The sequence below is a fragment of the Notolepis coatsorum genome (genome assembly GCF_963971535.1).
Source record: "Notolepis coatsorum genome assembly, chromosome: 18".
In the NCBI taxonomy this organism is placed as follows: Eukaryota; Metazoa; Chordata; class Actinopteri; order Aulopiformes; family Paralepididae; genus Notolepis; species Notolepis coatsorum.
The window spans coordinates 74,410,470-74,436,530 of NC_140182.1; the positions used below are offsets into that span (position 1 = coordinate 74,410,470).

At 43.5% G+C, this 26,061-nt stretch overlaps 1 protein-coding gene across 1 annotated transcript in view; it reads left to right on the plus strand.

Annotated features, from left to right (window-relative positions):
- Positions 1-26,061, plus strand: part of arsa (arylsulfatase A) — a 133,307-nt gene that overhangs the window by 24,416 nt on the left and 82,830 nt on the right. Inside the window, exons 2-5 of the mRNA XM_084334891.1 lie at positions 468-708; positions 2,113-2,331; positions 2,953-3,122; positions 14,936-15,060. Of these exons, the coding sequence (XP_084191017.1) occupies positions 468-708; positions 2,113-2,331; positions 2,953-3,122; positions 14,936-15,060 (755 nt within the window). The remainder of the gene's footprint in view (positions 1-467; positions 709-2,112; positions 2,332-2,952; positions 3,123-14,935; positions 15,061-26,061) is intronic.

Consider the following 26,061-nt stretch of genomic DNA (forward strand, 5'->3'; position numbering starts at 1 on the left):
TAATTTTATCCTGCCCCCTCCCTCTTGTATCTCTTCTTATGCTCCTCTGTCCCCTGTGTGCTACTGTACTTTGTGTTCCCCTATCCGTGTGTTGTCCTACTGTCCTATTCTCTGAATGTACTGTCTTGTCCTGCTGTGCCTTTTTGTATTTTTGTATTTTATATTAGGACATTGATTTTAAGCTTTGATTGTACAGCACTTTGGTTGGCTCTTGTGCTTTTAAATGTGCTATATAAATAAATTACTTGACTTGACTTGACACTCCTATCCGAGCTGCGGGATCATGATTCTTCAATCAATATCTGAAATAAAAAGAATTATAAAAGAAACTATTTTCTTACTGTCTTCTATCATGCACTCTTCCTACTATACTAATATGTCTCTACTACTATGCACTCATCACTGCAGCACTCACATTTAATCACTGTTTGATGGACACTCCGCTGAAAGAGTTGTACCCTCTCCAGGGCGTCTTTGCTGACCGGGCGCTACCAGACCCGCTCGGGGATCTACCCAGGAGTGTTGTACCCGGGGTCCATAGGGGGTCTCCCGCTGAATGAGACCACCATCGCCGAGGTGCTGAAGCCACTGGGCTACGCCACTGCTGCCATGGGGAAGTGGCACCTGGGCTTCGGGCCCAACGGGATGTACCTACCCACCCACCAGGGCTTTGACCATTATCTCGGGGTCCCCTACTCTCACGACATGGTCAGTGTACTGGTTGAGATTTAGACCATTTACTACCAACATGATGGCATTGGTTACTTAAGCCTACTTGTGAAATAATGAATTACTAGAAGTAGCCTACCTTTTTTTCTTTACCCTATGGTCGATTAGTACTTTATTTACATATTTTAAGCGAGATTAAATAGAGGTCAGATACCTACTGGGTGAAGTACAGCAATGTGCAAAAACAGCAACAATATTTGTGAGTACTGTTAACACTGGCTTTGGCAATGTAAACGTATGTTTCCCATGTCGAGAGAGAATTCCTGCACTATCCGCACCATATTGATCTCTGCTTGATTGTTGTTTTAACACTGGCTTTGGCAATGAAAACGTACAGTATGTACATTTCCCATGTCAATAAAGGCGAGAGAGAGATAAGCCCATGAACTGGTTAAAACAAATAGTTTTTTTTGTTGAAGCACAAAGGAGTCTGTGGCTAAGATTCAAATAGACAAAACTGTCTCATTCGAAAACGTTCCTGTGGTTAGTACTTTATTTACATATTTGATGCGAGATGAAATAAAGGTCTGATAAGATCAAATCAATATGTTGTCCTATTGCTTGCATCAACGAACCGTTTTGTATAATATAGAATATATTTACTCTTGTATAACATGGAAACATCAGACATTTCAAGCATCAACGATGTAACTTTCGGAATTAATGCTTTTGTTCCTGGAAATAACGTTGCCAATATCTAGCTGTTAGCAATGGCAGCAGCCGGCTAGCTTGCTCGTTGTGTTATGTCACGTATAGTAAAAACAATATCGTATGTTAACATGGGGGCGATTTTCGATTAGTAATGGAATAGTTCCCACACAGTGACTATCGAATAGTAATTGCCCATCCCTACTTGATATAGATATTTCCGTTTGTGGGGTCACTCTCGAGTCTCAATCACTTGTATTGGACGATTTGGTAATGTATCACCAACTCATTAGTAGGGATGGGTACCTTTCACATTTGAACCGATACGGTACCGGTACCTGTGAATCGATACCGGTACCTTTTTTCTGTACTTTAGTCTCTAAAAATGTAATTTACCTACCTCAGTCGTGAAAAAAAATCGAAACTTCAAATAACTACACTTTCGACCATTTTCGGCTTGCCATTGCCCCGACTGCTTTGTTGTTGAATCAAGTAAAATCCTAGGTAAGCGTATATTCTGCGTGTGAACGTTGACATGAAAAGAAAAAAGGTTTAAAAAAAAAATTAAAATAGTGTAAAAGTGTTTCGGTAAGTACCTTTTAAAAGTACCGAATTCGGTACCCATCCCTACTCATTAGTGAGTTACAAACATATATATATATATCATTGGTACTGATTGAGTTTCAATGCATTTATTCAAACCATTAAACCACTCCTCCCTCGTTCGTCCCCCAGGGCCCCTGTCACAACCTGACTTGTTTCCCTCCAGATGTCAAATGCCTGGGCTACTGTGATGTCGGCGTGGTAACCGTCCCCCTCATGCACAACGAGGCCATCAAGCAGCAGCCCGTCGACTTCCTGGACCTGGAGAGGGCTTACAGCGACTTCGCCACGAGTTTCATCACCACGTCGGCCAAGGCTCAGCAGCCCTTCTTCCTCTATTACCCCTCTCATGTAAGCAGCCCTTCTTCTTCTACTACCCCTCTCATGTAAGCAGCCCTTCTTCTTCTACTACCCCTCTCATGTAAGCAGCCCTTCTTCTTCTACTACCCCTCGTGGTCCTTCACGACAGCCACAATGATACAAATAATTATGGGTGAAATCTTACACTTATACACATACACTATCTCATATTGGTTAATATTGAGAATAGCTGACCGACCCAAGTAAAGGGTTCTGTTACGTAGTACACATGGCTCATTTCCGCTTCTGTCTAAAGCCGGCAGTAAATGGTGTATTTATATATCGCTTTTATCCAAAGCACTTTACAATTTGTTCCTCACATTCACCCATTCACTCACACATTCACACACAGACGGCGGAGGCGACCATGCAAGGTGCCATTTATCAGGAGTGGGAATCTAACTGGGAGCCTTCTGATTACCAGACAACCGCTCTACCTCCTGAGCCACTGTTGCCCCCAGTAGCAAGGGAATTAACTCTTGTTTGACATAAGATAAAAAAAACTGAATCAAACTTTGCATTAGCAAAATGGTTTTAAGCAGAAGAAAACTGTGCACAATTGTATCCATTGTTTTCATGACAAACCCTTCCCTCTTTACCCCCCTCCTCCAGCATACTCACTACCCCCAGTATGCAGGCCCGGGTGCAGCAGGGAAGTCTCTGAGAGGGCCCTTTGGTGACTCTCTGCTGGAGTTTGATACTACGATAGGAAACCTCCTCGCAACCCTGGAGCAGACGGGAGTGATCAACAACACGCTGATATTCTTCACTGCAGATAACGGGTAGGCTGGAGCTTCCGTTTCAACGTGTGTGTAGTAATACTCTTTCATCATCAGTCATAGGTCACATATTGTGACAAACCTTTTCAGTGCTTGTGCAGTACAAGCGACAGTGGCCCGGCAGGCCGAGCAGTCGTCTGGTTAGCCGGAGGTTCCTGGTTATATAAATGCACCATTTACCATTTACATACATTTGGATGAGGCGGATAGGGGCGACAGTGACTCAGGAGGTAGAGCAGTTGTCTGGTAGTCGGAAGGTTCCCGGTTCGATTCCCGGCCAGCGTCTCGATGTGTCCTTGAGCAAGACACTTAACCCCTAATTGCTCCTGATGGGCAGGTTGGCACCTTGCATGGTTGCCTCCACCGTTGGTGTGTGAATGTGTGAGTGAATTGGCGAATTAGAAGCATATGTTGCGCTTTGGATAAAAGCTGCAGTCCATCCATCCACATACATTTGGGTCTTTGATGGGCCTACTAACACACAAACTGTGTGATATATGACAACCCAGTCTGATTTGTCTGAGCTGCCTAGGTCAGAAAACATGTGATTCAACAAGCTAAAATCTACAAAATGGTGGCATACAAAAAAATTATAATAATAATTCAAATGGTTATCTAAAATAGGTTTCTGACAATTTTGGGAGAGAAGTAAAGCATCCAATTGCTGGATCTTACACCTCCATATTTGATCTGCAACGCCTAGTTTGACAGTTTGATCTGAATTTTGTGACAGTTCCGGAGCACAGATGGGTTTAGAGACATAGTGGTATTTTCAGAAAAATACTTCAAAGACATGTTTTGGGACCTCAGAGACATATTAACCTGTTGACAAGGACTATGTGACCTTTAATGAACCTGTTTATCGTTTAGTTTCAAATGACGATCATTTATTGCTTGGTCTCATGGAGACTATTGTAATGATTGAGTCGGCTAGGGTTTTGCACTGTGTGTGGTTTTCCAGAGATAGCTATTAACGTCTGCAGTTGTCTTCAGTTCAACTGGTCTTATTATTATTCTTTTAAAATTTAAGACATACAATTTCATGTCTCATGTCTCATATTTTTCAAATATGAGACATGATACATTGGTACAAATAACATTTCCTAACAACAACAACCCCCTCCCCTGCCCCTGTATATGCAAATACATATAAACATCAATATACACACACACACGTACAAATGTCGTAAGATGAGGTAAACCAGAATGTTTTTTTTTTTAAATAAATGTATTTACTTATTTATTTACCTTCGTACTGTACTATACTATTATGCACTTTGCTACTAAGGAATCTACCTTGCCTATATTACTACCTACTAGGCTAATATGTCTATATTACTACCTATTATGCTAATATGTCTATTATATTACTATTAGGGATGGGCATTTTAAATAAAAATCCAGATAGATTGATCACATAACAGAGGATATGGAGAGGGCTTCAGCGTTCTTGTTTTGTTTCAGGTAGGTGCTCTTTGGATTAAATCCGGGGTAGGATTCGTTTGTAAAAGAAAGGTTGAGATCCAAGGCAGCTCTACAAATTTTTTAAACATTATTTAGAAAAATATTTAAAAAAAACGACATGTTTCGGCCTACATGGCCTTCTTCAGGGTGTTGTAGCTGTGACAAGACAATACTGTGACTAAATAAAGAAAAAAGGAAAAAACAAAACTCGGAGTGACTAATTACAATGGGGGACAGCTGGTCCCAAATGAATGTAGGCAAAGCACATTCTCAACTTGACATAGTTAGAAGACAATCCACTTATAAGTTATGTCTACGTTGAAAGAATATACAATAATACTAAATAGAAATAAACAAATTTGTATATTATATATGTATATACACACACACACTCAAAATATTATAACAACATAGGGAAATGAGTCAAAACAAACATAGAATAGATCAATAATAATATTATATAAAATTATCAATTTTTCTTTTTAAAAACGATCAAAAACAACAATGTAAGAGCATTGAGTAATGCAAGACAAAAAATACTACTATATAATGTAATCTACTTAGCCTATAGAAGTGACAACATGTCCATAGAGTCATTTAAACATGCAAAGAGGTGGCCTGTAGTCTATCAAAATACAATAAATAACAATGTATAAATACAATAAATAAATAAAGTGTTCTACTGGCCTATAAAAATGATACCATGTCTATGGAATCATTTAAACCGGGGAGTGAGGTGGCCTGTAGTCTATCGATCCAGCGACTTTCTTTCTGGTTTAGAATTCTTTGTCTATTTCCTCCTCTAGACGTGAGTGGAACACTGTCAATTCCGATAGCTGTAAATAAAACAGAGGTACTTTGGTGAACTTCATGAATATGTTTAGCCATTGCATAATCCATGTTGTTAGTTTTGATAGCATATTTATGATCTGCCAGTCGATCAAATTGATCACATTGTTGGATTCTGATCAATCAGCCAGTATCACGTCTTCGTCTGTTTGGCTTGTGTTATCCTCTCCATCCACTGACCTCTGCGCTGTGTTTGTTTCTCTCCGACGTCTTCTCATACTGGCTGTACAATCCTTATCTCTCCCCGTTAATGCAATCCGCAACCATAATAATTCACCACCTTCGTAAGAATTCGACACCTTGACAGCATGATACCTTTCTTGGAAGAGCATTGTTTATTGAATAAACAGAACCTCATAATCAGATGGGAACCAATTCGTATTGTCATTGCCTTGTCGTTAGCCAAAAACCCTCCTTGTGTTAGCCGAAGCGAATGATGATGTGGCCCCCCCCCCCCTCTCTGTGATGAGAGGAGAGAGCCGCCTCAAAGTCGTTCTTCGCATATGTAATCACGCATTCTACAACAACAACGGCGGCGCGGCCGACGTTTAGCTTTTAGCTCCGCAGGATGACTTAAACGAGGCATAATGATTTTACTGCAACGAATGTTATAATAAAACAAAGCCTTTCTATACATGTGTCTGATTGAAAACTTTATTAACAGATTGCAGAATGGGTAAAACTCAGGGCTCTATGAGCAACGGAAGGAACTGAGCTAGTATGAACGCGTAATGCTTGCTACGTTCGGGTAAATAATATGCTGATGTTATTGAACGTGTAACACTAACTATATAATGTTAATGCCACAAAACGAATGCCTTGTTAATCATAAGTAGTAACTTTGATGCAGTAGCTTGTGTGTGTGGGGGACTGGGGACGGCGTTGTGCAGGTCGCGAGTGAACTTGTTTTTGTCTTTTGACGCTACACAAATTGATGGATATTTATCGGCTACTGCCATCGGCACATTCGAGCTTATCGGCCGATAGGCCGATTGCAGTCAACAAGGCACTTATCGGCCGATACCGATACCCGACCGATACATCGGTGCACCCCTAATAAATGGCTGCATTTATATAGGGATTTTATCCAAAGCGCTTTACAATTTGTTCCTCACATTTTACCCATTCACTCACACATTCACACCGATGGCAGAGGCAACCATGCGAGGTGCCAACCTAGGGCTGGGCGGTATAACGATAACGATAAATATCGCGATATATCGAAAAAAAAACAAAATATCGAAAAATCGTTTTTCTTTTACCTGCAACAGGGCAGTTTTAAAACCAGAGACAGTGGACAGACTTGTCTTTCTTGCCTGCAACTTAAAGTAATGGCTTTGCTTGTCCAAATGACAATACTGACCAAATTGAGATTTATCTTTCTCTTGTCCATTTATTTCGTTTGCTTTCTAATTTAAAATACAGTTTGAAACCGTCTGTACACAGTAGGCTATGTGTGCTAGCAGAGCTAGACTCCAGTCACCTGAGAACTGGAGTGTGAGGGGATGTAACACTAAAGATGGCGGCAACGACAAATAATTGCTGCAAAATAAACATACATCTGTTGTTAAAAAAGATTTTTTTAAATTTTTTTTTATTATTACTTATAACAATTTCGATAATTATCGATATCGAGAAATATGATAACATTATCATATCGTTATCGCGATATGATTTTTTGCCATATCGCCCAGCCCTATGCCAACCTGAACATCGGGAGCAATTCGGGTGAAGTGTCTTGCTCAAGGACACTTCGACAAGCTGCCCGGGAGGAGCGGGAATCGAACCGGGAACCTCTGGATTACCAGGCGGCTGCTCTACCTCCTGAGCCACTGTCGCCCCAAACATTATATATACCGGTAAACATATTATTCCAAACATTAGGCGTATAATATTACATGTTTTAATTTAATTGAAAGTTTCTAGTTTCTACTTATCTTATAAAAGGGGACCATGTTGTATAAAACCTATTTTGTGACTCACCCACTGAGTATCTGATTGGACTTTGTGGACAGCGACTCCTACAGGTCGGTTGGGTGACGCCGGTGCGGCGGAAACAGGAAGTATCGGGGGCAACGTGAGCCTCCCACGTGTTACTCCTCGCCACAGAGTTCGAGCTGCTGCGGTGAAAAGATGCGACAGGCTGCCTCCTCGTGTACCGGAGGGGACACGTGATGCAAGGCTTCTATCCTCACTACAGCCGACCAGTGGGAGGCATAGTCTAGCAACGTTCAAGACAGGGGAGGGAAGAATTGGAAATACGAAATTGGGATGGGAGAAAAATCGAAAATGGGGAGAAAAAGTGGATAAAAATAAAATAAAGTTTTCACTGTGCGTGAGATTGTTTGTAGAGCTAAATCTATATTTTATATTATTGCTATGTGTCCATTGTCATTGTCAATTGACAGTATAAACCTTCCCTTCAATATGCCATAACGAATTTTTTTTTTCATCTATACGTTCCCGTGTTATACCATGGTGAATATAAGTATATTTTTAGAGTGGTCTGGGGTAATTCCTGAAAGGCTGAGTTATAGCCTAAAACGTGAATCCTACTATAAGCGTTAGGCTTGGGTGGTATAATTTTTTTCATACAGTCATACCTTGCTGACATCACACCACGGTATACGGTATATGACGCTATGACGTTCATTTCATCAGTGTGGGGGGGGGGGGGGGGGGGGCGGAGCTAAGTTAACAATATACTCGTTATCACCATACATAAAGATTTTACCATAGTTGCAAGACGTTATAATGAAAGGTCTCGTTATCTTTCATTGTTTCTACATAAGCAAGCACACGTTAAATTCCTTGGCGACCCGTGTTACCAACAGACTGCAAAGCGCGCACATTCGAGACACACAAATATAAAACGAGTCATACGGAACGTATAACGGAGGCTGAAATTAGACCAATGTGACTCACAAACTCACGACAGAACTACACATACAGACGCACAAAATGTAATCTGCATCGATTAACTGATAATCAAAACCCAGCTTAAGCCGTTAAACCCCTGCCAATACGCACACACACAGTCGAAAAAAAAAACCATCAAATAACGGTTGTCGGCCAATCACGTATATAAACGTTGGCGGGGAATGTGTTAACTCATTGACCGCCGGGCATTAGACGGGCCCCGTTCTAGCACTGCCACGCTTTAAAAGATAGGAGTGCGTCACCTTGTTTGTAGCCATCATGAATGCATGAAATGGGGGGGGGGGGGGTCGTTTGCCAGTAACGGCATTCGTATTGAACACTAAAAACGCTTATCAGCCCGATCGGTATAAAAGCATTACCTGTGATCGGGAGTATTCCAAAAATAATATTCCAATTGTTTGATCGCCATCTGGTACATCCATTTGGTCCACGGCATAACCCACCACAACATATGGATTGGGGATATTTGACACGCTTCAATGGAACCGGGAGAACCGCTCCATTCGCCCGACAAAGACAAGTGAGCCCGGTGGCATTTGACCATTGCACAGGCCAAGATACAAGGTTTCAAAGGGTGCTCGATATCGCCGTCTAGCTGGATGCGGCCGGTATTGCACTTTGGCGATCTCAGACTCATTCCCTATGGTAACACCGAGGTCCCCGGATGAATAATGAATAAAAATATCAGAAAAACGATCAAATAACGTATATATGCGTGGTTGCCGTTCAGCGGTTGTCGGCCAAACACATATATAAACGTTTTTGGTGGAGATTGAGTTAACACTTTGTGCGCCAACAACGAGTATACTCGTTATTGCCCGCCAATCCTTGTGCGCCAACAACGAGGGAACTCGTTTTTGGGATCAATATTTAATTTTTTTGCCATGGCATTCATAATTCATCCAGCCTCCCTCCGGGACGCAGCTGGACCCTGGTCTGATATTGCAACGCCTCAATACCACCCCCCTGGTGGATTTCGGGCGAGTTACACTCCACGCCAAACCGGAAGTGGCGCTCGGTGCATCTGGGAAATTCCTCCGCCAGAGATATATTGTAACGTGGGTCTAGATACACACTCGAGTGCATTGGGATCGCTTTCGAAACGCAATAATCAATATGATTTCAGCGCTTATTGCGTCATACAAACAGGAAATGGATCTAGCAGATCGATGTCAAATAATTGGAATATTTTTCCTCCAGTCTCATCGGCGAACGGTACGATGAATCTAACGTTATTTTCAGCCCGATTGTCCATTTCTTTGTTTGCAATCAGTCTGATCAACGTATCAACCCATACTAAATAAAGCCGTTACTGACGATCAAGGAATTATAAACGACCCCCCCCCCCCCCTTTCCTTCACGCATGATGAAGCATAATGTATACCGATCATATACATTTGAATTTTTTAATATAGCGTGTATAGGAAAGAAACGCCAATCGATAATCAATCATATGCGTCGGGCGTTTTAGGAATTACTGCAGAAAACTCTAAAAACATACTTATATTCACGACGGTATTAACACGACAATGTATGAATGAAAAAATAGAACGTTCCCACATCCGGAACGATAGATACCCGATGTTGAATGGGCCAGAGTAATGTTGATATAGCTATAATATTTTAAAAGTTATAGCCCTGCAAAGAAGGTAAACATCTCCATAGGCTTACAGCGCCGGCAGACTGGGCCCAAAGATGGGTACAATGCATGGCGCCCAATGTGTTAAGGGCCATAAACTTATATACGTTTTTGGATAGTTTTTCCTTTTTTCCGATTTTAATATTCTATTCAATGTCACAGACCTGTATGTTGCCGTTAAAAGGCATACTGGGATCCTGAGGGTGCAGTACCGGCCATATCCTGCTAGTAGGCAGTAAACCCTGTTCTACACCGGGTGTTACGTTTAAACCGCTCCGGGCACAGTTTTTTAGTACAGGGAAGCCTAGGGCTTCACTCGATCGCATTGAATCGTTTTTGAGACAATCGATGCATGTGTTGTGCTGGATTATGTCGTGGACCAGATGCCCATCAGATGGACCAGATGGCTATCAAACAATTGGAATATTCTTTTTGGAATACCCCTGACCACAGGTAAGGACTATCTGACGTCAATTTCAGCTTGATCCAACATACCGATCCAGCTGATTGGCGTGTGTTGTGGTAATAACGAATGCCGTCACTGGCAATAGACATTTCCGTAATGAGGATGAAGCCACAGCCATCAGAACAGTCTGCCACTTTTATTCTTTTTTAATCTTTAAGCTTGTGCATCAAGATGTTGTAAACACAAGATAAGGCAAGTCTAACACTTGCCTTACTCCACTCCTTTTTGGCTGTTTGGTGGCAGCCATCTTGTGTGTCCCTCCTAACGAGCATTAGGTTCAACTGGGGATATGAAACAACACTCTGAACTCATTCTGCGCCATCGCTTAATGCGCCAGAGGGCGCTAGTACGCCATCGCTTTAATCAATGGGGGGACTGCGAGATTTGCGAGTGCTTAAAATATATCTTATATTATAGCTATGGGTCTAATACACCCGTCGATTGTCAGTGAGTTGCTTCCAGTCAACATGTACAAAACGGATAGTTTTTTCATCCGTATATTTCCGTTTTATACCGTTTTGAATATGAGTATTGTTGTGAAGGATCAGATTAAACCGAATATGTATATTTATTTATATATATATATTTAATTGTATTTGTATATCGTTTGATATCCCCTGTATATTCCTTGTACAATATGCATTGAATATCCCCGTTTCTACTAAACAGCCCATAATAGTTTCATTCTACCATTGGACGAGAACCTGGCGCCAGGTTGCCATACCCCTAGGTCCAAGTTCAATCGTGCCGCCTAACATGTCGAGGCAAACCCCCGGTTCCGCGCAGTAATATGTCGGGCGAAATACGTGTGGTACTATTTGTTCATAGCGCATATATATATGGCGCTCGTAAAGTAGAACTTTCTTTTAGTCCAGTTCTTTACCCTCCAACAGAGTGACAGACGCAAAAGCCTCCCCACGACGCACGTGCGGTGTAGTAAGGCCTACTTGGCCCAGAATAGGCATTGAGATATCGTGTAGATTAATAGTTGAACAGTCATAGTTTGGCACTGTACCGTCGAGTTGGACGTATTCTATTAAGCTAATAATAGTCTATTTATGTATGGTGCATCGTTCGGTTAGAGTTCTACAGTTATCAGTACCCCCATCGTTCCTGACGTTATCTGGACGCTTAACCAGGCTGGTCAGACCCCTAGTGGTGATTGCATCCGAGGAGCTCCGGGCCAAGAGCGACTGGACCTGTATATTGGATTACTCTACCCAGACGACGGCGAGCCTTCCACGGCTTGGATTATGCTTTGGGTGCTTTGATTATTCCATGGATAAAGGCCAACACTGCCGAGTGTTGGAATTACCCCCCGGAGAGGACTCCAGGTGAGACGGCGCTCTACACGTGAGGTCGCCTCACGTCTCTCCGTTGTGGACCGGCAGATACCGTTCCACAGAGGGTCCAGCTGTATTCGTCTGCGGCCCGAGGTTCTGTGGGCACCGTGTCCAAGACTTTGGATTCTCCCAAGACACCGTCGGCCAGATGGGATACCGCCAGCGGCTTCTCTAACCCCCCCCTCCTACTGTCTTACAACCAGCGGGACCCCCCCCCCCCTTAGTGTATCCAGCTATAATCATTTAAGTACCATCGCTATCGTTTCCTAAATATTCCAGGTTGTATACTTACTCCCTGCGCAACCAGAGATTGGACATTCAATGTTGATTTACCTACGAATACTCATTTGCCATAAAAGTGCATATTCCATATTTCAAATCATAAATGTAATTAAGTGATCGTTGTATACACCCTTTGCTGTATTAAACTTTCGATTTGGTACATTTGTGTTGGTTCGTTTCATCAGGTGGGAAAGTGTTCATCATACTTATATCTTGTACTGGGTGGCCAGAAGTTAAAGTACATGAGGTAGTGGTATTAAATATCATATCTAACAATACAGTCAGGGAATTGTACCCCTCAGTTACAAGTATAGTTTTGTCCCAGGATAAAACGCGATAATAGCCCTTTAGTAACACGTTGCCATTTTTCGCCTGATTATCGAATCTTTGAAATCAACGCTAGATTATCATTATTATCCTTCTTCATGCAAGAATGAAATAGGGTGGGGCTCCCCCGCCACCTCCTGCACTCAACGGTAAACAGCCACACACACACACACAGACAGCCGCGATCGCGGTAGAAAGAAATATCAGATGTTCAGTGCAGTGTTCTTACCTTGTCTCTGATGTAATGCAAAAGAAATAATCCAATTATCTGATCGCCATTCCAAATACTGCTCGTGGAGGTCCGTCCCACATTACCGAGCGTTACACATGAGCGGGCGGGGTTAGTGTACCATGCCATCGTTGTAAAGGCCTGCCTCGTCTGAGTATTTAAACCCCGCCCGCACGGCTCAGATCGGCCCTGAAAAGAAACTACACCATTTCTAATAGAGTGCAATACCTGCTGGAAGGCGTAGGCGGCGGTATTTGCCATTTTGCGAGCTCAGACCCATTCCCAATGATAACATCAGGCTGGATGGATGAAAATGAATGGATATAGCTAATAAAAGAAATAACGTTTAAAACCCGACTTTTCTCGTGATTGGCGCTGAACGTTTGGCGAGTTAACCAGACTTTTTCCGTGATTGCCGTTGAATGAGTTAACACATTGAGTGCCACGCCCCTTCCAGGAAGTGACCACTTCCGTGCAGTCCATTAACCCCATGTAAACGTAGTTGTACTTTGTAGACCTAAACCTATATTTTATAGTATAGCTATGGGTCTAATAATGCCGTCGAGTCTCATTGAGCTGCTTCTGGTCAACGTGCAAAAAACAAGATAATTTTTTTCATCCGTACATTTCCGTTTTATAGCGTTTTGAATATGAACATAGTCCGGCCGCTTCTGAGCAATTCCAGGGAAAAGACACGAAAACAGCGTTTTTCTTTATTTTTGTATCCACTTTTTCTCCTTTTAAATTTTTTTTCTCCCATCCCAATTACCCGCTGTGCCAATTCTCCCCTCCCCTGTCTTGAACGTTGCTCGCATATGCCCCCCACTGGCCGGTTGTAGGGAGGATAGAAGCCTTGCATCACGTGTCCCCTCCGATACACGAGGAGGCAGCCTGTCACATCTTTTCACCTGCCAGCGCGGACTCTCATTGGCGAGGTGTAACGTGCGGGAGGCTCACACTACCCCCGCCATTTCCTGTCTCTGCTGTGCAGGCGTCCCCAACCGACCTGTAGGAGTCGCTGTCCACAACGTCCAGATTACCACCCATCGACTTCCACCCGCTAACTCTGCCAATTGAGTTAGTATGAGGACTGGCCCAAGCCGGAGTCAGCGCCAGTGGTGCGTTCCTGAAATCAACTGGGATTGCACTCGCTATTTGCATATCAATAGCGCCGGTCGTCAGGTGTGTTAAATACGACCGGCGCTATTGATATGCAAATAGCGAGTACTTATCTGGGCTTGCACTTAGTGCACCCCCGTCCCATGAAGAACGCATGCCTGGTCAGCGCCGACAACCGGAGTCGAACCCGGTGTCTCTTGCGTTGGTGACGAGCGCAATGTCTGCTGCGCCACCCAGCCGCTTAAAAAAAACAGCGTTTTTGTGTAATTCAATAAACATGTTGTAATTTTTCGCCTGATTATCGGATCTTCCTGAAATCAACGCTAGATCATCACTATTATCCTTTGTCATGCACGCATGCAATGTGATTTAGACCGGCGCCCCCCCCCCCCCCCCCCTCCTGCAACCCAACGGAAAACAGCCAAACAGCTATAACACAGATAGCTTCAATCGCAGTAGAAATAAATATTAGATCAACGCAAGCTTTCATATATGGTGTCCTTACCTGGTCTCTGAAGTAATGGAAAAAAAATAATCCAATAATCTCATCGCCATTATCCACAGCGATCGTGCCTCCGACGTTGTTGGACATTGCTCTTAAACGGGCGGGCGGGGTCAGTAGTCCAAAGCATCCCTACAAGCGTGTGTTTTGTCGGAGTGTTTAGGACCTGCCCCCATGCCGCAGCTCGGTACAGAAAAGAAACCAACCCGTTTCTAACTGGGTGCATTACTGGCCGAAGGCGTTAGAGGGCGGTATAATACCGTCTGCCAGCTCAGACACACTCAGAACAGTATGCACAAGGTGCCCCGCTGAATTATGAATGGCAATAGATAATAAAAGAAATACCGTGACAGAAACGTAGATCTACTTTTCCGGCACTCAACCGTCGGGCGACAGAAACGTAGATTTACGTGAACGGCAGTCAATGTGTTAAGACCCACGATCATTACCTTGTTGGACGACTTTTGTTTTAGCATTTTGTACATTTTATTTTTTGTATATTTTATAGTGTTTGGTCTTTATTCTTCTACGTTTTACTGTATGAAGCACAATCTCAGGAGGCTCATACAGAACCAAGCATCTCACTATAGTGATGTGAGAAATAAAACAAAACTTGAACTTGACTGCATCTTGTTCCTCTCTCTCCCCGTCTCCAGACCTGAGCTGATGCGCATGTCTCATGGAGGGAACTCTGGTCCTCTGAAGTGTGGGAAGGGCACCACTTACGAGGGGGGCATGAGGGAGCCGGCCATCGCCTTCTGGCCTGGGACCATCAGACCGGGTGAGGAGGACAGTACTTCCTTTACTGTAAAGCATCTTACTTACTCGTAGGGATTGGTATATTTTTCAAAAACATACAATACATAATTGATTTTGTACCAATTCTTGGTATCTATATCGATTTTTAAGGTGTCAACAGGTATTGAAAGGTATTGGAAATCTAACTAAGTAAATCAGTCGACCATGGTCTGATTCTGTTTAGAAAAGAAAACCATGTACTGAAAAAAGTATAATTATTCCGCCGAAACCCGCAAAATTGTCCGTCGACTAAAAACACACTTCTTCAACCAATATCTGAAATTAATAAAAAAAAAGAAAAAAACTACTAACAGATTTTACTGTTATGCACTTTGCTACTAAGTAATCTACCTTGCCTATAATACTACCTACTATGCTAATATGTCTATACTACTATGCACTCAAGACTGTAGCACTCAGTCCTAGCCCTAGAACAATCCTTAGCTGCCAGAGCTGTACCCTTCCTGCTGACTGAATTTATAGTCCGATGGCTTAGCAATATTATGTGGACACGCCGGATAAAAGCACCACATTTTTCCCAGGTGTTCCCTGTGGTGTTATCATAGTTTAGACCATCTATGTGGGCCGGGTCTATTGGTATGACGAACAGGAAGTAAGGTGAGTGCCCGGCCAATAGGAATGGGGCTGGGGACTATGTATAGGAGGGGAGTTCAAGGTAACGAGAGAGTTAACTTACGTGATTGCGATGGTAAATAAATGACCAGATCAGTTCACAGTTGTGGTCTCACGTTATTCCAAGAATACGCGACATGGTGTCAGAAGTGCTGTGAAACAGACGGTCTACCTCGGAGGTGGAATGAAGAGGCTTCATGAGTGAAAAGGAGGAGAAAGAGCAGCCAGGTAGAAGCGGAGGTAGCATCATGGCTAACGTACCTGCGGCTACTTTCAACATCCAACCGCCTGAGCCCTTTGATTTCTCCAAGCCGCTCGAGTGGACTAAATGGATCAGGAGATTCGAGAGGTTCCGTCAGGCAAGCAATTTAACTGCAAACTCAGAAGAAAATCAGGTAAACACGTTGATTTACTGTATGGGAGATGAAGCGGATGATGTTTTGAGAGGCTTGAATCTCAGTGCTACAGACCAGCTGGAATACGGTAAAGTGCGAGATGGCTTTCAGTCTTTCTTTGTTGTGAAAAAGAACATTGTGTATGAACGTGCACGTTTTAACATGCGCAAGCAGGAAGCAAACGAGACTGTGGATGCATTTATTACTTCACTGTATGGATTAGCAGAGCACTGCAATTATGGGACGTTGCATGATGAGCTAATTAGGGACAGGATCGTAGTGGGACTGGCTAACACACATCTCTCAGAACGCATGCAGATGGAGAAAAATCTAGACCTGGAAAAAGCCATTAACATGGCTAGACAATCAGAAGAGATAAAAAAACAGCAACACACACTGAGGAGCGATGCCGGTTGTGTAAGACTCATGGATAGTGTTAGCTCTATGGACAGAGTGTTTAAAGGCAGGCAGCAGTATGACAAGCCTAGTTTCACCAAAAATAAGAGTTATGGAGCACACAGCAGCCAGAGTAAAAATCAAAACAGCTCACAGTGTTACAAATGTGGGGGCGGACCCCATCCTAAACACGAGTGCCCTGCAAATGAGGTCAGGTGCCATTCCTGTGGGAAAATGGGTCACTACCAGCGTGTGTGCCGTGCTGGTAAGGCTGTGCATGGTATTGAGGAAGAAGAGGAAAGGGGCTATTTTCTTGGCTCTGTGACATCTGAGCAAGAGGCATGGACTGCTGAGATAGGCATAATGGGGAAAAGCATCGTTTTCAAATTGGACACCGGAGCGGATGTTACGGCTGTGTCACAGACAATGTTTAACAGTATATTTTCCCATGCACAGCAGCCTCTTCTCCAGAAAGCAGAGAGACCCTTATTGGGTCCAGGACGGGTTCCGTTGGATGTGTCGGGTTTCGCCAGACTGCAGCTGAGAAAGGGAGCCAAACATACCACGGAGAAAGTCTATGTGGTCAAAAATCTGAGTACGCCATTGCTCGGGTTGCCAGCCATAGTAGCCCTGGGCCTGCTCATCCATGTCAACAGTGTGGACAAGGGGACCCTCAAGACGAGCTACCCAAAGCTATGCAGTGGGCTGGGTATGGTACGTAGATCATATCACATTAAGCTTACACCCAATGCTGTGCCGATTTCCTTGAAAACCCCCAGGAGAATTCCACTGCCGTTGGTGGGGAAGGTCAAGGAAGAGCTCCAACGCATGGAAAGGCTGGGTGTTATCAGCCGCGTGAAGGAGCCGACCGCCTGGTGCGCCGGCATGGTGGTCGTACCCAAGAAAGAGACAGAGAAGGTGCGTTTATGTGTGGACTTGACAGGCTTGAATGAGTATGTGTGCCGTGAAAAGTACAGAATCTCGGGACACTTGCGGGAGCGAAGATATTCAGCAAATTGGATGCCAACATGGGGTTCTGGCAGATTCCACTCACGAAGGAATCAGCCAAGTACACCACGTTCATTACACCCTTTGGCCGATTCCACTTTAACCGTCTTCCATTTGGAATCGCCTCAGCACCTGAACATTTCCAGTGCATGATGGCGGAGGTCATAGAGGGGCTAGAAGGGGTGGTCTGCCACATTGATGATCTATTAGTGTGGGGGCGGGACCAGGAAGAGCATGATGCTCGACTCCATGCTGTGCTACAAAGAGTGGAAAAAGCTGGCCTCACCCTGAATGTGGACAAATGTGAGTTCTCCAAGAGTGAAATGCTTTTCCTGGGTCACATCATCACATCGGAGGGCATCCGCCCTGACCCGAGGAAGACAAAGGCCATCACAGAGTTGGCGGAGCCTACGAACGTTACTGAATTGAGGAGTTTTCTCGGCATGGTCAATCAGCTGGGAAAGTTCATCCCTCAGCTGGCCGAGACTGATAAGCCGCTTCGTGACCTCCTCTCAAAGAGAAATAGTTGGGTCTGGGACGTGGACCAGGCTATGGCGTTTGAAGCGCTGAAGAAGGCACTGTGTTCTGCTCCTGTGCTGGCTATGTATGACCCGAACAGAGACACTAAAGTGTCAGCTGATGCTCATAGGGATACCTCATAGGGAAACATTTCTGCCTGGAGACCGACCACAAACCCCTACTCAGTCTACTTGGAGCCCAAGCACTGGATCTGCTGCCGCCAAGAATCCAGCGCTTCAGAATGAGGCTCATGCGCTACTCATACTCCATTGTGCATGTACCAGGAAAGTCACTTTGGACAGCAGACATGCTGTCGCGTGCACCTGTGGAGTCACGTATGTCTGCAGGAGATAAAGAGCTGATGGAGAGCACCAACATATACGTGGACTTTGTTCTCGAGAGTCTACCTGTCAGTGCCTCATACATGGAAAACCTGAAAGAACAGCTGAAAGCTGACAGTGTTTGCTCACGTATTATAACACTGTGCACAGAAGGATGGCCAGCGCATGTAAAAGAGGAACCGCTGTTGAAAAACTACTGGCCAGAGCGAGATACACTCACAGTGGAAGATGGATTACTGTTGAAAGGAGCACGGCTTGTAATACCAGCAACAATGCAAAATGATGTGCTGGCCAAAATTCATGAGGGACACCAAGGCGTGGTGAAATGTAAAGTGCGCGCGCATCAGTCTGTGTGGTGGCCAGGACTCGGGCAGCAGATAAATAACATGGTACTCAACTGCATGTATACAAGAGCGCCATAACCACAGAGAGCCACTCATGGTGTCTGAACGCCCTGAAAGACCATGGCAGAAGTTGGGGGCAGATCTGTTTGTCTTGGGAAGCAAGACATACCTGCTCGTTGTCGACTACTTCTCCAGGTATGTTGAGATTGCACTATTATCTCACACCAGGTCCACGACATCATCGTTCACCTCAGCTCAATCTTCGCCCGCCATGGCATTCCAGAGGTCCTGATGTCAGATAATGGGCCACAGTTTTCTGGACAGGCCTTCGCGTCCTTTGCAGCTACATATGGATTCAGGCATGTCACCAGCAGCCCGAGGTTTCCCCAAAGTAATGGCGAAGCGGAACGCGCAGTCCAGACAGTAAAAAATCTGCTGAAAAAGGCTGGAGATCCTTATCTGGCTCTACTCGCCTACAGAGCCACACCTCTCCAGAGTGGTTACAGCCCGACTCAACTTCTCATGGGCCGACGTCTCCGCACCACTGTGCCGACCATTCCCTCCCAGCTGGTTCCTGCGCTGCCGGACTGCAGTGCGTTCGCTCGGAAGGAGGAGAAGAGAGGCGTGGTGGATGCTGAAACTTACAACAAACGTCACCGTGCCAAAGCTCTCAGTGACTTGTCACCAGGAGAACAAGTATGGGTCACTGACGCTGAAGAGTCTGGGACAGTGCTCCAGAAGCACTCCACTCCAAGGTCATACTTGGTGGATCTACCTCAGGGGGTGGTGAGACGCAACCGCCTGCACCTGATACCTCTTCAGACATCTGAGCAGGACAGAGGTTCCCCACTACAGCACCAAACGCCAGAGCCAACTCTTGAGCAGGCTGAGCCAACTCCTGAGCAGGCTCCCATGTCACCGGGTGTGGTATCCCAAGCCGCACCTAAAGGGACTCTCACTCTCAAAACCCGGTCTGGGAGAACTGTAGTGAAACCTAATAGGCTTGACCTGTGAACTGGGGGGGGGAAAGGGGATCTGAAATTGTTTAAAAAAAAAAAAAAAAAAAAAAAAGGGCACAAATGTATAAGACAAATTAAATGTTATGTAAATATGGTATGTAGAATGTAAATGGTATAGTCTAGTATAAGGCACTATGAATAATAATGTTTGTGTTAACAGGGTTAAACAGGGACAGACCTTTCTACACAAGAGGCAGAATAATCCTCTAAGGTTTGATGAGACAAAGGCAGTCTACCCTTTTGTTCTCGAGAAAGGGGAGATGTGGTGTTATCATAGTTTAGACCAGGGCTATTCAACTAAATTGTTCAGGGGGCCACATTGTCAGAAACCCAAGGCGCCAGGGGCCGGACTGCCACGGCGCCTCCCCGTGCTATGAATATATGTGACCCGACGTGACCAAACCCGATTTGATCCGCTGAGAAACAAGTGCCAGAAAAGGAACAATTGTCTTGCTCTTCAGAAAATCGAAAAAAATCGAAATCTGTTTTTTTTTACATCTTTGAAATGTCAATAATGTGTTCTATTATTTGCTCTTATTTGCAAACTTAAATACAACTTGTAAATGAGGTAATTATTGTTATATAGTTCGACAGTATTGTCTCTCAATACTGTGGGAAAACTACAGGTGAGGGGATTTACGTGTGGGTCTGTCAGCTTAACAGGTACTTAAGAGGTGTTGAAACACACACAGCCAAACGCTCTCCTTTCTTAGCAGGGAGAAGAACAATGTTTATACACTTTATCTTAATGTTATAAGTTATAGCAACGCAACAAACGCAGTGTCCTGTCCATATAAAAAAGATTAAAAAAAAACGCGAGTCCGCGCGGGTGTATTGTCATTAAATTAAACAACATTAAAACACATTTAGAATGTCACGAATTTGATGAGCGAACGAATTTAATTCGAGTGAATTTATTGCAACCTAATGGTATAAGAAGTAAATTCATTCAATAGGGAAACTCAAAGAAAATAACAAACAAGTTATTATTATTATTATAGGATGCGTTGGTTGTTGTTGTAGACGAACGCGCGCTGGCAATTCATTTGATGACAAGACAAACGTCTTTCTGGGTCTGCATCCCCTTAACAATTGTGTGTATTGAGCTGTACTGTATTATTGCAACTTGGCTTGAATCCACAGCAATAAGCCAGATAAACAAAATTGTATTAACGCGATCCTCCGCCGTTTCCTCTCTCTCAGTGCTCCACTGTCCGGCTGGCTGCTCTGCCTGTCTGTCTGGCTACTCTGATCCAATCACATTCAGCGTTTCTCCCCCCCACCCACAGTCTGCGAATCAGAGCAGAGTAGGGCGGGTTTTCACGGAATGGAAAGTCTCTTTGCTTGTGAAGAGTGGCAGAAACCTTTCACTACCACACTACAGAAGGTTAACCCTTTCACTGCCACACTACAGAAGGTTCACTTGATTGATTGATTGAAAACTTTATTAACAGATTGCAGAATGGGTACAATACAGTACAGCTCAATACACACAATTGTTAAGGGGATGCAGACCAGAGAAAGACTTTCATCTTGTTTACATCAGGATCCCCCATTTTCAATTCATCATAGAAAATAATGTTATGAATGCCCGAAAACATTTGTGATGTCACAGTATAATGTCATAATCAAACATTCTAGAACATTTGTGTATCTATTCAACAATTCTCTCACAGCTACAGAAGGTTAACCCTTTCACTGCCACACTACAGAAGGTTAACCTTTAAATCTAAACATTTAAATGCTTATTGATGTAGCCTTTCCTTCAGCCAATACCTTGACCCCCAACATTACATGGCTTATGTGAGGCTTCCAACAAACCTTTCACTACCACACTACAGACGGTTAACCCTTTCACTACCACACTACAGAAGGTTAACCTTTCCTTATAATACATTTACATTTAGTAATTTAGCTTTTAGACTTACAAGGCAAATACTTCAACTGCCACAACAACTTGCCACAAGACAGAGTCATTGCCATAACAAAAGAGCCTGATGCAAGGTGTTAATGTCCCCAGAGAGAGGGGGGCCATGGAATACAATGCATTCTGGGTAAGGTTGTAGTTGATTAAATCACAGGTGTGAACCTCTCCACAAGTTCGAAGACCATTCATCTCTGAATGCGTTTACTGATATCTCCATGATTCATAGGATGTAGCTTGAAAAATATCCCACCAAAATGTTCAAGTGATGGCTTATTTTTAAGGTATGAATCTGTACTTTCACAATATGTAAAAAAAAAAAAAAATGAAGATCCCTCAACATGACCCTGAAGTCCATACCTGGTCACATATGTACACTTGACACAACACGCAACCACATTTTAACAACTTTTATTTAACTACATTGCAAAAGTAGTATACTTTAAAAAAAAAAAGGGCTTAATTTATGTGCCACATCTGCAACATCTCCTGCAGAAAGTGCTTCATTTATGACTGTGCAACAACTGCAACATCTCCTCTTCAACATTTCAATATAAAAATTAAATAAAAAACAAACAAGTGCATGATGTGCATCTGAACATTCTAACATCAACACTTGAACAAAAAAACACATTTATAGTGCAGCTGAGCTTATGAAAAAGTGCTTCATGTCTGTGCAACAACAGCAAATCACAGCATCTTATTAGCACTTATTGTCCACTCTTAACTCTCAAACATCAGGGGGGTGGGGGGCAGACAGGCCTAGCCTACATACACACATCTAATGAGAGCGATTGCACTTATTTGACTGGGCAATGGCAGAGAAAGAGGGTTCATAGGAAGTGAGGGCTACCCGCAAACAGTGATGCAAATGCTCATTTGTCAAGGAGGCACGTTGCTTGTTTTAATGGCATTCATGTGAGAGAAACTGGATTCACAGGTGTATGTTGAGCCAAACATTGTTAGCACAGATATTGCCAGCATTTTTATTTTGGGGAATGTCTTGACATGAATACACTTTATCCAAAATGTTGTGGTGGATTCATTCTCAAGTGCCTGCTTCAGAGCAGATGATGCTTGCATGTCAATTATTTCAATTTTTCAATTATTTCAATTTTCATTTTTTATTATCATGTAATCTTTGGCGGGCCGGTCAGAATCATCCCGCGGGCCGGATCTGGATGATTGCCAGTTGAATAGCCAGTTGAATAGCCCTGGTTTAGACCATCTATGTGGGCCGGGTCTATTGGTATGACGAACAGGAAGTAAGGTGAGTGCCCGGCCAATAGGAATGGGGCTGGGGACTATGTATAGGAGGGGAGTTCAAGGTAACGAGAGAGTTAACTTACGTGATTGCGATGGTAAATAAATGACCAGATCAGTTCACAGTTGTGGTCTCACGTTATTCCAAGAATACGCGACATTCCCCATCATCATAGCTTTCATTTTGGGGTAGGGACAACGTCATCATGAGGGATTTTAAGATGGCCGCCATGTAAAATCAAGGTTCTGCCAATTAATAAATATGTTGGTCCTAGCGCGCTCAATATTTGAGCGAACACAAAGGTATTGGTATCCCTGTAAACTAGAGAAGCTAAGCTTTCCATTGGTACCATTAAGTTCATTAAGTTCATTAAGCCCAACTGTTGGGAAGGGGGTTTTAATAGGCAATGATTCAAAATTATGTAAAATTTCCGCCTAGAAAAAACTGCCATGCTCATCTTCCAAAAGGTCCCTTGGCCGTTCACATGAATATATCAGAGTGTACATTGGTTTTCTAGGTACCCACAAGCCTCTTCTTTCCAGACATACCCACTTTGTCCAACTTGCATGCTATTTGGGGCAATAATCAAGCAGGTTTGTGCATGTGGTACACTACAAATGTGTCGAACATTCTAACAACTGCCAAAAATGTTAATGTTGGGTTAGGGTTTGTTGTTAGAATGTTGAACATAGAAGATCAATTTTGGTGTCAAACTATACATTTTCTGGGTCAATAAATGTGTTAATGCTATAAAGAATGTCACCAGATTAATATTTGTACCATTCTAACAACATATTTAAATGTTTTACTTGTCCTCTTAACATGCACATGTGGGCCCTTTTTAGGACGATTTGCCCACCAGCACTTTGGCGACCACTAGGGTGTGCATATTTTGTAATACAATATATATATCGAATTGAAGGCTTATTTGTTGCCTGTCGATAGCCCTTTCACATGACAAAATCCGTTTAGCAGTTCTCGAGTTACATGCCGGTATTTGAGGCTTGTGCAAAGTACACAGTATTGCGCAAAATACCACTCCCGACTCTTGGGACTCTAGTTCTGTCAATCATTTGGGGATCTCGAAAATGATTGTGGAGGGTTGTAGCCATTAGCCAATGAGTGTGGCTTTCCAATGATACCCCACGTGGGGATGTATGAATCAGGGATCTAGGTGAAAAACTAACAAGCGAAAACAGGAAGAGAAAAACAGCCGAATGAATTGAAGTCTATGTGAGTTTTTCATTGTACACAGTTTACCAAAATCACTCCTAATCACTCATTTCTGAATGGATCTTTATGAAATTTGAACATGTACTACATAAGGCTTCAGGCTATGGATCTCGGGGGTTGTTTAAGCCATACCACCTTCTGGGGAAATACTACCTACTAGTAGTTAGACAACTAACTACTACAGAAAAACTTGAGGGCGGCTAAGTGGCGCAGTGGGCAAGGCGCTCGCCACTAACGCAGGAGATGCTGGGTTCGAGCCCAGCTCTCTGCATTGCTACCAGCTTGGCTGGTCGTTCATACTAACACAATTGGCAGTGTTAGGGGTGGGAAAGCTGGTGGGTGGGGATTGGACGTTGTGGACAGCGACTCCTACAGGTCGGTTGGTGCGCCTGTGCAGCAGAATCAGGAAGTAACGGGGGCAGCGTGAGCCTCCCACACGTTACTCCTCGCCACTGAGAGATCGCGCTGTACAGGTGAAAAGATGCGACGGCTGTCTCCTCGTGTACCGGAGGAGACACGTGATGCAAGGCTTGGTCCTCACTGCAGCCGGCCAGTGGGAGGCATAGTCTAGCAACGTTCGAGACAGGGGAGGGGAGAATTGGCTAGGCGAAATTGGGATGGGAGAAAACATTTTTTTCCCCTACAACTCAAGGAATTTTTATGAAACATTCTGATATTTTCACAAGACCCGTCAAAATATCTCCATAACAGTTAAATACGGCTATATATAAATGTAACGAGTGATCCTAATAAAATGTCTATTCGATTCATGCATGTCTGACTTAACCTGCGCCCCCAAAAGTGGCCATTTTAGTTTTGGTTTTTGAGGACTGCATACCTTTTTTGCAAATCAAAATACTATACTTTATACTTATTGCACATGCATGAGCCTGGTCTCTTTTGAAAGATGACATTCTGAAGTTTATGATACAATAAAGAAAGATCACTTTTAGTGCTAATGAAATAGAGTAACATAGGTCTGAACTTGAGTTGTAGAAAAACTTGTTACTCAGAGGTAGTATTTCCCCAGAAGGTGGTATGGTTTAAACAACTCCCGGGATCCATAGCCTGAAGCCTTATGTAGTACAAGTTCAAATTTCATAAAGATCCATTCAGAAATGAGTGATTTAGGAGTGATTTTGGTAAACTGTGTACAATGAAAAACTCAGTTTTCTCATAGACTTCAATTCATTCGGCTGTTTTTCTCTTCCTGTTTTCGCTCGTTAGTTTTTCACCTAGATCCCTGATTCATACATCCCCACGTGGGGTATCATTGAAAGCCACACTCATTGGCTACAACCCTCCACAATCATTTTCGAGATCGATTGACAGAACTAGAGCCCCAAGAGTCGGGAGTGGTATTTTGCGCAATACTGTGTACTTTGCACAAGCCTCAAATACCGGCATGTAACTCGAGAACTGCTAAACGGATTTTGTCATGTGAAAGGGCTATCGACAGGCAACAAATAAGCCTTCAATTCGATAAATTGTATTACAAAATATGCACACCCGAGCCACTAGTGGTCACCAAAGTGCTGGTGGGCAAATCGTCCTAAAAAGGTCCCACATGTGCATGTTAAGAGGACAAGTAAAAAATGATGTAAATATGTTGTTAGAATGGTAAAAATATTCATCTGGTGACGTTCTTTTTTTTTTATCCACTTTTTATCCTCATTTTCTATTTTTCTCCCATCCCAATTTCGTATTTCCAATTCTTCCCTCCCCTGTCTTGAACGTTGCTAGACTATGCCTCCCACTGGTCGGCTGTAGTGAGGATAGAAGCCTTGCATCACGTGTCCCCTCTGGTACACGAGGAGGCAGCCTGTCGCATCTTTTCACCGCAGCAGCTCGAACTCTCAGTGGTGAGGAGTAACGCGTGGGAGGCTCACGCTGCCCCCGATACTTCCT